This window comes from Mytilus californianus, unplaced genomic scaffold, assembly GCF_021869535.1.
Source record: "Mytilus californianus isolate M0D057914Y unplaced genomic scaffold, xbMytCali1.0.p SCAF_8, whole genome shotgun sequence".
Taxonomy (NCBI): domain Eukaryota; kingdom Metazoa; phylum Mollusca; class Bivalvia; order Mytilida; family Mytilidae; genus Mytilus; species Mytilus californianus.
In genome coordinates, this window is record NW_026262734.1 from 816,725 (window position 1) to 829,953 (window position 13,229).

Here is a 13,229-nt window from a genome sequence, read left to right on the forward strand (position 1 = left end):
GATAGATGGTATTGTTTACTCAAATATTATAGATATATTGTATTATTTAATGAAACATGATAGCGAGATGGTATTGTTCATTACGTATGGAAAATACTGTCTTTAAGGTACTGAATCAACAAGCAAGTCGTATCTTTGCGTTATGTGTACCGAAGACATAACAGTTCTACTTTACACAACCGTATCAACATGTTGGGGTAAAAAAGAATAGCTCTGTATTCAAAATTGCTAATAAAATGGCTCAATCATGTTCATTAGCACTGAGATTGATCTTATTGATTAAAAGTACAAATTTATACTTTGCAAACTGATAATATGACTTGTCTTTCGTCGTCATATGGTTAGTGTGCAAAAAAATGAAATAACAAAAATACCGAACTCCGAGGAATATTCAAAACGGAAAGTCCGTAGTCTAATGGCAAAATCAAAAGTTCAAACACATCAAACGAATGATAATCAAATGTCATATTCCTGACTTGGTACCGGCATTTTCTTATGTAGAAAATGGTTGATCAAACCTGGTTTTATAGCAAGCTAAACCTCTCACATGTATGACAGTTGCATAAAATTCCATTATATTGACAACGATGTGTGAACAAAACAAACAGGCATAATATGTAAAAATGTCAAAATCATCATGTGAACAAACTTCATTGATAAAGATATAAGAAGATGTGGTATGAGTGCCAATGAGAAAACTCTCTATCCAAGTCAAAATTTATGAAAGTAAACCATTATTTGTCAAAATACGGTCTTCAACACGGAGCTTTGGCTCACACCGAACAGCAAGCTATAAAGGGCCCCAAAAATTACTAGTGTAAACCCATTCAAACGGGAATCTATTGAAAAAAGGTTTAAAAACTGAGCGAAAAATGTGGCCACTTTATCTTTGGATTATCAACGACCCCAATTCATTCCTTGAACAATTTATGTTTGTTGTCCACTAATTGCTCTTGACAATTAGATCTGACACGTATTTAACATGTGTTAATGTTATTATATGTAGTCTGTGGATGAAAAAAACGAACAAATTACGTTTTATACATGCTATACTTATTCTCTATTTCAGACATGAGTACTGCACAACCAAATGTTAATACTGGTAATGATAGGATTTCTGAAGGTCAAGTGTAAGTTATGAATATATTTATTTATTTGTTTAGGACAATTAAAAAAAATACCCTTGGAAAAATATCTTTCCGAATTAAATTTTGAGTAATTCTTCAAATCAAACTTCTTTACAGATCATAATGTGTTAACTCGGATGTACATATTCGTTTTCTCTATAATAATACTAGCTGCTATAAAGCTATTGGACGCAATTTTCTCCTCATATATTTTTCATTAGATGTTTTTAAAACTTTGTACCATGGACCATCCCAATATAAAAATGCAAATAGTAGCAGGATATCCAGCCCTTCTCAAATAATATAAATATGTCCTTTGTTTAGAATATATATTTTTTGAACGGAAAAGCTCTGACATGATGCATTCGATGGTTTATTTAAAAACAGTAAAATCACAAAAATACCGAACTCTGGGGAAAATTCAAAACGGAAAGTCCCTAATCAAATGGCAAAATAAAAAGCTCAAACACATCAAACGAATGGACAACAACTGTCATAATTTGTTCTTCAAAGATCGTCACATGAAGATTTATTTTTTTTAAGGAAACCTGATCTTTTTTTTTAATTCAGAATTCCGAGTTTCACATACTATGCCGTATGAATTAATGGACGTAGCTGCTCCTAAATGCTTCATAAAAAAATATTCAAACCATTTGTAAACACTAGTAAACATATTTTGAAATGACACGGTCATTTTGATCTGAATAGCTCTTAAAAGATTCAACAATGAATCTTTAAGTTATGTTCAGTGTTTCAGTTATTTTTCAGACTTATCCATTGCGGCAAATTTAATTTGGCTGAGACAATTCGCTTGAATTCAATTTAGATACGTTCAGTAGCTGTTATTTACAAAAAAATACCACACTGAATTGTCTAAACTGCATTTATGAATGACTGCAAGCAAAATTTTGAAAAGTACTGAGTTTAAGACAAGAACTTATCTTAACTGTTACTTAAAATATTAATAAAGTCTTATCGTTTTGAGATTCTGATTTTGCAGACGATCTTAAGATAAAAAATGACCGTTTAAGACTTAACTTGATTTACTAGTGATAACAATAGAAACTGCAATAAAAGTTGTATTAATTATAAAATATTTTTTGACATTTTGGACAGGTAGTTAGCTGCAATGGGACCGCTATTTAAAATTGCACTTTCAGTTACTGTCAGTTTGGCAATTATGTACAATGTAGAAAAATCTAGCCTGATATAACAGTTATGATTTCCTTCTTGCCATATATCAAATAATTACTATAAAAAAATTGTTATCCGTAGTGTATCATTGATATTTACTGTACTCGTTTAAATTCGTCAGGCAATATTAGATTGTTTTGCGGAAGACATTGATTTGATAATTTAACACCCAATCCACCATAAAATTATGTATTAAGTGACACATGGGGGGTCTTCAAATCTTCACAAAACTTTGTGAATATAAACACCATATTAGTACAAGACTTCACACAAAATATTTCCTCTGGACCTTATCTCTGTAATGAGTAATGCAGTATTCTATACAGGGAACCAGATTTTCGGCTCAGAAAAATGAATTTCTTCAATTTTGTGACAACATTGAGATGGAAAAAATGCAACAAAGTATAATTCTTACTATTTAAACTTTTATTGACAGTAAGTTTGATGGTAAAATAAACATTTTACACAATTATAAGCAAAATCAAATTTTTTAGTTTTGCCTGGCAAAGGGAGATAATCATATTCAATTTTCCCGTATTTTTTTTTAATGAAAATTACACATTTTAAAACATATACAAAATCTCATCTACCACTGACAATTGAAAAAATCATACCACACTGCAAAGTTGAAGTATAGTACAAACTAATTTAAGAATCAAATTGGTGGGCACTCATATTCTTATGTGTCTGGCAGAGACATGAAAATGATGAAAATTTGTGATTTTTGCACATGAATAAGTAACATTAAAACTGGAGCTCTTAAGGTCAATTATGTTGAAAAATTATTGAAATTTTATTAAAAAGATATTCTATCAACATAAGATATGAATATGGAAGGGGCAAATAGGTTTACCCCTGTTAACAAAATTATGTATACAAGCTGGCATCTGGTTGTTCCTAAGTCACAATATCATTTACAGATGAAAACAAAGAAACACATCTTTGAATTTTCATGAAACTAAATCAACAAACACCCAAAGGAATGAGGAGAAAAGAAATTGATTGAAAGTTGGCTCTGTAGATCAAAGGTCCCGGTCACAATATATACAGATAATAGCAATTTTTTTTTAAAAAGTTTTTCATATAACAGCACCTTAAAACAAATCAAGTTTTCATTAAATATATGGTACAAACATGCACCTAACCAACAAGAGGAATCAGGCTCCTATCAGTTTCAGGCTCTGTAGTAGCCTTAAAGGTAAAAAGTCAAGGTCACAACTTACTTTAAGACAACAGTAATTGATATTTTGTATATTTTCAAAAGGAAAATTTGACGATAAATGATTTAATTTTGATATAATTTTGTACAAAACATACACCATCAAAGGACGATGCCTAATTTATTTTTAAAAGTTTTTATCTAAGGCCATGGTAATAACTTAGATTCTTTTTTTCTAACTAGAGGCTGAATGCACCACCTGGCAAGTTGAGACTTTTGGAAAGCAAGGACCGTCTTTCATTATCCTTCATTTTTAATGATTTGTACAGCCAAATTTGATATGATATTTAAGGAAAATTGTGAACAAGTTTGACTTCAATTTGTCAGTTGATTCTGAATATTTTAAAAGACAAGTAATCACTTATAATAACATTAAAGGGAGACAATTCATTATAGTGTATTCATATAAAGTCCATGATCTGCTACAAACACTTTCAATTACATGTATCTGCATAAAATGGGTCAAGTTCTGTTGACATGGGACATATTCTCTAGTATCTCCGAGTTTTCAATTTCAGACAATACATTTCTCAATTCAACGTCATTTACTTCAACTTCAAGAGCTACAACATGTGGAGCATGGGGGTTTATTCCTTCTTGAATGTTGTTTAGATGCAAAACCTGCAAACAAACTTTTAATTTGACTAACAGATAGCCATTCATCAGGGGAAAACATTTTGGTTCCATTTTCTGTTCGTTGTTTCCTCAACCTGTCACAAAGATCGTCATAGTAGGGGCCTTTCCCTGTTCTTTCACCCTCATCATAAATGTTTTTCAGAAAGATTTTAATTTTGGGAGAAAAGCGAACAATTTTTCGAGTTTTCTTCAAAGCCCATCCTTCAACAACAGAATCATCTTCAGAGCCTGAGATAACAGATTGGTCAATCACAGATCATAGTATTCACTTCCGATATTATTGCATTTGTCAACCCACATTTGATTTACAACATGTGTTCCTGCTGGTTTAACATATTGATGGGATCCTTTTAAAATGTGCCTTTCAAGACCATTTATCGAAACAAAACCCTTTGGCATCCAGGCTCCGGACAGGCAAATCTAATGCTGTTCATAGCTTCTGTGTCCTCCTGATAACAAAAAATAAAACAAAATTTATGAGACAAGTCGCCTGACCATTGCTTATGAAGCAAAAATGCACCATCCTGACAAATGCCTGCCATAAAACAATAGGACCAAAAAGTGAAAATTGTTTCTGGAGTACTGATCCCATTTTTTTTGGGGTCCGCGTTTCTCATTTGTTTTTAGTTTTTGTTTCGCCTGCGACGAAAGTCGCGGAAAGCGAGACATAGGGATTGCTTTTCCGGCCTCGGCCACGGCGTAAGCTTTTATCAAAGTTTTGTGATTAGGTCAGTTTCTCAGAAACTGTTCATGATAGGCCACTGATATTTGGTCTATGGTATCATTGGCAGGTGTACATGTAAAGTGTCTGCATCCGCCCCTGATTATACACAATACAAAATTAAATCTACTTCCATGTTGTGCAATTTTCATATTGAAGACAGTAACCATCTGTCACAGAAAGTCAACACACAACTTCGCTTGAGAGGCATATTTTCTTTGCTTGTGGTACATCTAAAAAGTAGTAAAAACATATTCTAATGCAACTTTTAATGTAACGCCAAATTTGATTGGACAATGAGTAAAATTTCATAACATCAATTACACGATTTACAGTACATGCTTAGTGAGTCCGAGGTTCATTAGTATGGAGATAACCATATTGCATTTCAAAATCACAATAATAAAAGCATGCAATATTTTTTGAATTAACTGTATGTTTAAAATGCAATAAAGAGAATGGATCCTAATAAAACCACATTTGTGCTCCTGTCCTAAATCAGGAGTATTTACGTCATTGGATTGCCCTTGCATTGTTAAACCTATTATTCTAAAAAAGATATCTCATAATCTGGACATGTGCTGTGCCCTTAGGTTTGATTGCTCTTTTGGGGGGGGGGGGGGGGGGGGGGGGTCATCCAGATCTGGCCGTCTGTAAGTGGGTTATTCCTGTTCCATTGAAGTACATGTGGTAAGCACTAAATGTCTTTTTGTATTGCATTTAGTGATTTGGTGTATAAATTAAATTTGTTTTAAAATATGAAAAGTTTGCCGCTATTTAGAAAAAAATTAACTCCTACATTGTGCTTCGCATGGTCAATGACTTGCATAAAGAAGTTTTAAATGCAACCTGAACATCACTCTATAATACAACATGATCATTGTTTGCTCATCAAAATAACTGATTTTTTTTTATATGAACAAAATGTCAAATGATTTGTTTACATACAATCTTCTATGTTTGACTCTTCATTGTCTTCATCACAAAATGTGAATTCGATAATTCTTTGCTGTGGTCTTCTCTGCAGCCTCTGCATATACCTGTAAATTAAAAAGAATGACTTTTTATGTGCATGTTAAGTTAACATGAATAATTCTTTTTTGAGTATTGGTCTTGTTTGTTAGTTAAATCATTTGAAGATTTGTAAGAGGAAACACATATTTGTTCAATGTTGGCCTCAATAAGTCTAAAAAAAATAATAATTGATCTCACCAATCCATTGTAGCATGAAAACAAATTATGCTAACCACGGGGGTGGGGGGGGGGGGGGCACTTTGTTAAAAAGTTGGTACAGGTGTGTCTCTGGAATTTGAAAAACACATTCATATATTGTCTGTAGCCCAAGACTAAAAATCTGACCCATTCATATATATTTTGCATAAAAATATGTTATCTAACCATATATTTAGTCAAAAATTTCGACCCGGTCATATATTTGTCTGAAATTTCTAGCCCAGTCATACATTTTGTTCTAAATTTTTGGGTCTAGTCATATATTTTGTCTGATATTTTCAACCCATTCATATATTTGACGAGTTGAAAAAGCGACCCATACTAGCACCACATCTGTTTATACTCTCATAAAAGAAATTAGTGTGCTGCTTCATAAAAAATAAGGTAGATGAATTTAGGTAGACAAAGAGATTTAATTATTTTATAAAGAATAAAATGGGGAACATGTTTTTTTTGCTTTAATGGTGGTTTAGCCGTTGCCAAAAAACATGATAGTTTGGTAATGGTCAAGACTGCCTCCGTGGGGATCCACCATTTATTGAAATCATTTGGGTGGCCTACATGTAACTGACCAGCTTAGCATTTTTCAACCCCCCTCATGCAATTTTCTTGCAACATTTCTGTCCCTCAGATACCAAATATGACACTTAGCCCTCATTTTTACATATATATATAGACAAAAGACTCACAGAAAAACAAAGTGGGTATCCCTTAGATATAAACAATGCTATGACTTGATAACACTCAGAAAATATAACACCCCCCTGTTTTGTTCGGATTTTTAGTGGAATGGCCCATTTCTTTATAGGCTACAATGCATATAGAGTGGATCCCCAAATGTTTTATTTTTGTATCTATCCAAAATATAACATACCTGATCCAATGGGCACATGCTCTCCCCAAAAAAGGAAAATCTCAACTGAGCGCTTCAATGAAATTCCTCTATCAGCCTTTCGTTGGGATGAACCATGCAGTGGATGCTTACAGTCATTTCTGTTAGATATTTGCCAATAGATACCTAAAGTGTCTCTGTGGGCTTGACATATGTTATAGTCACAACTATAATTGAAAACGGCTCCGACAAGAGATAAAATTAGTGTTGATTCAGAAACGTCTGAGTTCAGATTATTTGAATGTAGTGATCTAAGATGGGCATCAGTGTTCTTTTCACATTCATTAAGCTTGTAAAATTGTTTGGTATCGTTGTAAAAGTTAGAAAACCCACAATCCACAGCATTAAACTTAGAAAACAAACATTTTTCACTCATCCTCTGCTTCCCTCCTAATTTGTCTGATGTTATTTTGCTATGGTAATCTCCTAAATTGAAGAGCTAATGCGATTTAGCTGAAAACTAAAACAGCAAATAGAGTAACAACCTTCCTTTTTGAAATAAAGATTTGGTCCTAGCAGCATTTTGTTTTGTAGAAATGTGAACAATTCGTGGAAAAAGGACAATGAATAGGTTATTACAATATTTATGCCAACATCTTGAGGAAACGTATCAATTTATTTAAAGTTCAGAAAACAGGGACCCAGAAGAGTGGTATTATTAGTCAATGGTAGATGCATTTGTCTATTGTGGTAACTTCTTATCATATGTCTCCACTAAATAGCATAGGTGTAATATTTTTATCTGAAAAATTTCTCATTTTCACTCCCTGATGTTTCATTTTTCTCAAATTTGGTTACTTAGAATCTAAAAACTGAGGCGTAATAAAACGGTTGCCATGGTAACATCAATAAAGAGCCTAGCAAGAAAAACCTGTCATAAATAAAATAATATCCCAATATCAACATGCAGTTGTAATTTCTATGTTTTGTTTCGTATATTGATAGAAAACAATTTTTTAAAACATGCAATATTGCAGATTATTCAAAATAGGTCAAATGGTCATATTTTGTGTTATGGGGGAGGGTTGGTTACCAATCTTAAAAGTTTAATAAATAGATTATTTTGAAGAAAAAACATCATATTTCATAATCCTTCCAAAAAAAACCCCAGAAAAATAAGTTTTATTCAAGTTTCAGAAATCTCAATTTTATAACCTTTTATCATGATAATATGGCAAAAATACTCTTCGGTTATAGATGGCGCTATAGGTCTATAAATAGAAACCTTTTCAAAAAAATATTTTACATGATTGATTTTTATCTCATAATGACCCTTTGTACAATTTTTCATAAAAATCGGGGGATGTTGCCTGTGGTACCTCTCATTGACAGATTGCATGGTTCTATGGTGGATTTGGTGTTAAACCGAAATAAACTATTGATGCTCTTTTCAGTTTTGTACATGGCAAAATGATCATACAATACCATAACTTATTAACCATCCCACTGATAACAATGATCTTACTGAGCTTCTTAGTCGGGTAGTACAAATCTTTTCCTCTTCATTGAAGCGTTGTGAGATCGATGTTTAAAGAATACTTAGCAATTATCAAGTCATTTTCATGACATGTTATAAAAAATATGAAAATGATTTAAAACAGTAAAGCTGTAAGCAGTTCAACTTATATTAAAAGCAATGCATTGAGTATAGGATGTATGCTAGGACCCGTTATTTGACACCTGAAATAGAAAATCTAAATATTGTTAAATTATTCCAGTCTTTCAAAAATATATGAATTTTATTGACGGAGCGACTTGAAATAGTTTCTCAGTTTTAGTTTGTAACCCGGATTTGTTTTTATCTCTATCGATTTATGAGTTTCGAACAGCGGTATACTACTGTTGCCTTTATTGAAAACAACTGTCACATTCCTGACTAAGTACGGATATTTGACGAACAAAATGGGGAATTAAACAAGTCTATGAAATGTCTTTATCAACATGTTTGCATAGTCTGTTTTGAAGTTGTACTGTTACACCACTGTCTTTGTAAAGGGTACAACCCTCTACATTATGTATGTGTCTGTTTAAAGATAAGGGCATGTAAATGGATGAGTTTCGTTGGTACCTGTCTCTGATGTATGTCTGTAATTGGTTGTTTCTCAGACTAGTTAAGGTCGTTGTTTTCTTGTTTGAATTATTTTTTTAAATTTTGTTATGTCGGGACTTTTTAAAGCTAGCTCTACTTTTTGGGCTTTTCATAAAGTTAATGAAACGATGTCAAATCGAACCTAATTCGGTATATATATTCCGTGGTGACAATGAATGGACAATATGCATGTCCGTTTCAATACGAAACCTATATATTTGTTAGGACATCGTGTATTGTATTTAAACGCTTTTTTCAAGCATTTAATCTCTGTACCCTTTTTGTTACTTTCTATTGCCTCTATACATAAGGGTATTCGAATTGTTTCTTGTTCACGATTCCTCTTGAATAAAGTGGTATGGGGATTAATGTTAGGCTTTCAACTCAGTACACATTTGATCAGTTTATTTGGAATCAAAGACAGAGATCAATGTTCATTTTACCTTTAGAATTGTCCATTCATTCTACATAATCATGATTTTGTTTAAATTTCAGTGCTGGTATTATAGTTGGAGTTGTCGTTCTAGTAGCAGTGGTACTGGCAGTTGGTCTGTTAGTTTTTCACTTTTATACACAAAAGAAAAAAAGAAACAGTGGAGGTACTTTTAATATTCAATTCTACAGGATTTTAAATGGCATTTTGAGTAAAAAATATCGATGTGAAACAAACACATTCTGTTTTGATACCTTACATGCAACTGATACAATTTCCCCAATGGAACTCTGGCTGTTAAACTTATCATTTCTGTGTCATATTTTGAAGTTTAAATAGCCAAGTAGACTCAATTGAGGTTAGCTCAGTAGGAATGTTTAATGAGGCTGTTCCTAACCATTTATGCTACCAGGTTCAAATGACTAATTATATTCACTTGATCCGTACACATGGTACATGATAGTTTGATTAATTGATTTAATTTAGAGCTGAATTTCATTTATTAGATTGTGTCAATGGAATGTACATAGCAAACTGATTTAACTGAATCAAATGTAGTATTTAAAATTTTGTAATGATTTGAATTTCTTAAACGGCTCGTTTGTAACTAAACAGATTCATTGAATTACATTAAACCCTGCAGTGTAATTGACGCTACTGAGCTTTGACAAAGTTGAGCCATGTTCGTACATATTTACAGGTTCGACTGTTCACACAGTACATTTAATATGGTTAACTTATTTCATTAATTTAAACTAAAATTTGGGTTCATATTAATCTAATCAAAAGATCTTTTTGTTTTATTGTTTCAAGATCATTTGGTTCAATTGATCCGGACATTACAATTAATTCGATCGAACCGTAGAACAAAATTTACTCAAGACTGCTACTTAAACGTCCATGGTTAATATGTTTTCTACTTAACCAAACAATCCAAGTGGTGAATTAAATCATCCCTTACATTCGCTCTCACGAATTAGTTGACCGTTATGGAATATCCGTTTCGCATTTGACGACGGATATGTTCCAATTATCGTTACCACAATCCTGTCATATATATACCTTGAGTATGACCTACCAAATAAGACTAATCACCGTATTTGTGCTAACTTGAACAACAAGACAGGTGCCACATGTGTAGCAGGATCTGCTTTCCCTTCCGGAACACCTTATATCCTCCCAGGTGTTTCGTTTTTTTTCTTTTTGCCATTGCAATTTCAGTTTGTTTTCGACATGAATTTAAATATTCCTTTAGTATCTTTTGTCTCTCTATTTATTAAATCGAAAATTTAATCAAGTAGTGCTCTGTAAAAATTTGATTAAGAATTTTCGAAAGAAGCAACTTTTTGGATTTATTCCCATGGTTGCTGGTTAAAACATGCATAATAGAACAGCTTTGGTAGTTTTGCATGTTTGACTTTTGGGTTTCAAATACACAACTTGTGTCATTGAACGTAAACGATCAACTGAATGAATTGAGTACAGGTGTGATTGTGATTACTTGTTTGACATCAGGGGTTCAAATACATGATATGTGTTTATTCACCTTAAATAATTGAATGATTAAAGTCCAGTGTAAACAGCAATATTGCATCAATTTGAAACCCCGGCAATCACAACGGCAGGCTATATTGTGCCAGTTAATCGAAGCGTCATTTTACACATGTCGATTAAAAAAAACAGTGATCGGTCCAATATGATGACGATTCAATGGATAAAAGGGAACGGAACTATGACAACAAGTGTTAGCTATGAAAGCATACATTAAATCTTTGTTAAAAAAACAGACCCGGTATACTTTTATGACAAATGCAACGTATCAGTCAACATAGTACAGGGTGAAATTAATCTGTTAGATTATTTATACATTATCTACATTTTATTTTATGAATGTAAAATCCTGCATATATGACATGATTAATGTGCCTTAATGCATATCTGTTAAGTGTTTTTAATGTTTTTAGGTACAACGAAAAATTACACATATGAAGGCGTGTCGACAACGGACGAAGGTAAAAACTCTTCAATGAAAGATAAGTTATGCCTTTGGCTATAAATGTGTTGTGATTACCCTTGTAAAAGATCTTCTTTGTACACATATATCATCTCGCTCTGTTGTTTAAAAATCTTAAGGAATCAAAATTATAAAAGCTATCCATGAACTCTTGTTAAAAACAGAACATTTCCGTTGACTTTATTTCACACAATATTATTTCTTAACTTATGATAAGCTTTGAACTAATAAAGCCAGTTTAAAACTACAAATGTGATAATATGTGACCAAATGTTGAATGTTTTAAGTCAATCAAGGTAAAAGAAGCTATTTCTTACCTGGAATACCTTTTTGAAGTACAACAGTTTGTAATTACAAATACGGTCAAACCTATAGTAAGCTGAAACCTATCTCATAAAACAGTAATCTAAGCTCCCTATGTAGTGCATTTCATATCGATTAGACATGTGTTAAAAGACCACCTGCTTAATGAGACCAAAGGTTTCAATGTACTGTTATGTTTCTTTTAATGAAGATGAACATCTATTCAAGCCTTGATAATGATGTAAAACGTATAATAATACACTCTCTACTAATTCAATGCCACTAGTTTAAAAATTCACTGGTTATTATAATCAGTAAAGTTAAAAAAAGGAAGACATCCCTTCAGCTTTCATTGGTTACATTGCTATGGAAAGGTGAAGTAGAAAAAACTTAGTATAGCTCATAGATATTATATTGAAGACTGTTTGTAGATATAAGAAGATGTGGTATAAGTGCCAATGAGACAACTCTCCATCAAGTCACAATTTGTAAAAGTAAATCATTATAGGAACAGCAAGCTATAAAGGGCCCAAAAAATGACTAGTATAAAATCATTCAAACGGGAAAACCAGCGGTCTAATCTATATAAAAAACGAGAAACAAGAAACACTTATGATCAAATGGTATGCTAACTTAGAAATGGGTTGTTTTGTTATTGGTCGTTGTGTGTCTAATAAACATATACCTAGCTTCTATAAGTATTCCTTAGAAAACAAATATTGATGAAATGCCAATTTAGATCCAATTAGAGATGTCTATGGGGAAAAAATCATCAACATGAAAACAAGGAAATTGTTGTCGAAATGTCAATGAGACATTTATCGACTTTTCCACTAGATTCAAAATGTAAATGCAAGCTACATTAGGTCATGACTGTAAAGCATTTGTAACCTACATTCATAAAATCCCTTCTCCTCCTACAGACCATCTTGCCAAGAAAATACATGTTTTATAGAACGTAATTTCATTACTAGCTGGTATGGTAATTTGGTTCATAATTGTCCTGCTGTATATAAAAAAAACCAAAATCAGAATATTAAAGCAAACATATTTTGAATTATGGAATGTCTTCATACAGTAAAGGGAAGCCTTTTTTTAAGACCTTCTTTACCACATTATGGCTGATCATATAAAAAAAACTTAAATTCTACAGCAGTAACATAATCCAAAAACGAAAAATTTATAGTCAAAGTGTATCACTTCAATACTAACTTATACCGTGCCGCCTGCAACTCTAGTAGGTGAGTTACCTCCTCTGTTTTGATCCCATACTTGCAATGTAACCATCTACTACTTATTTAAAGTGCATGCCGTATGTTTGTAGGATGAACGTCATCATGTACGCTTAAAATTTTTTTTATTCAATTT

The 13,229-nt window shown here is 32.4% G+C and overlaps 1 protein-coding gene across 1 annotated transcript in view; it reads left to right on the top strand.

The window, feature by feature from the left end:
• The window catches only part of LOC127711826 (uncharacterized), a 197,330-nt gene that overhangs the window by 82,647 nt on the left and 101,454 nt on the right, over nucleotides 1-13,229 (top strand). Inside the window, exons 5-7 of the mRNA XM_052217980.1 lie at nucleotides 1,070-1,130; nucleotides 9,607-9,710; nucleotides 11,509-11,556. Of these exons, the coding sequence (XP_052073940.1) occupies nucleotides 1,070-1,130; nucleotides 9,607-9,710; nucleotides 11,509-11,556 (213 nt within the window). The remainder of the gene's footprint in view (nucleotides 1-1,069; nucleotides 1,131-9,606; nucleotides 9,711-11,508; nucleotides 11,557-13,229) is intronic.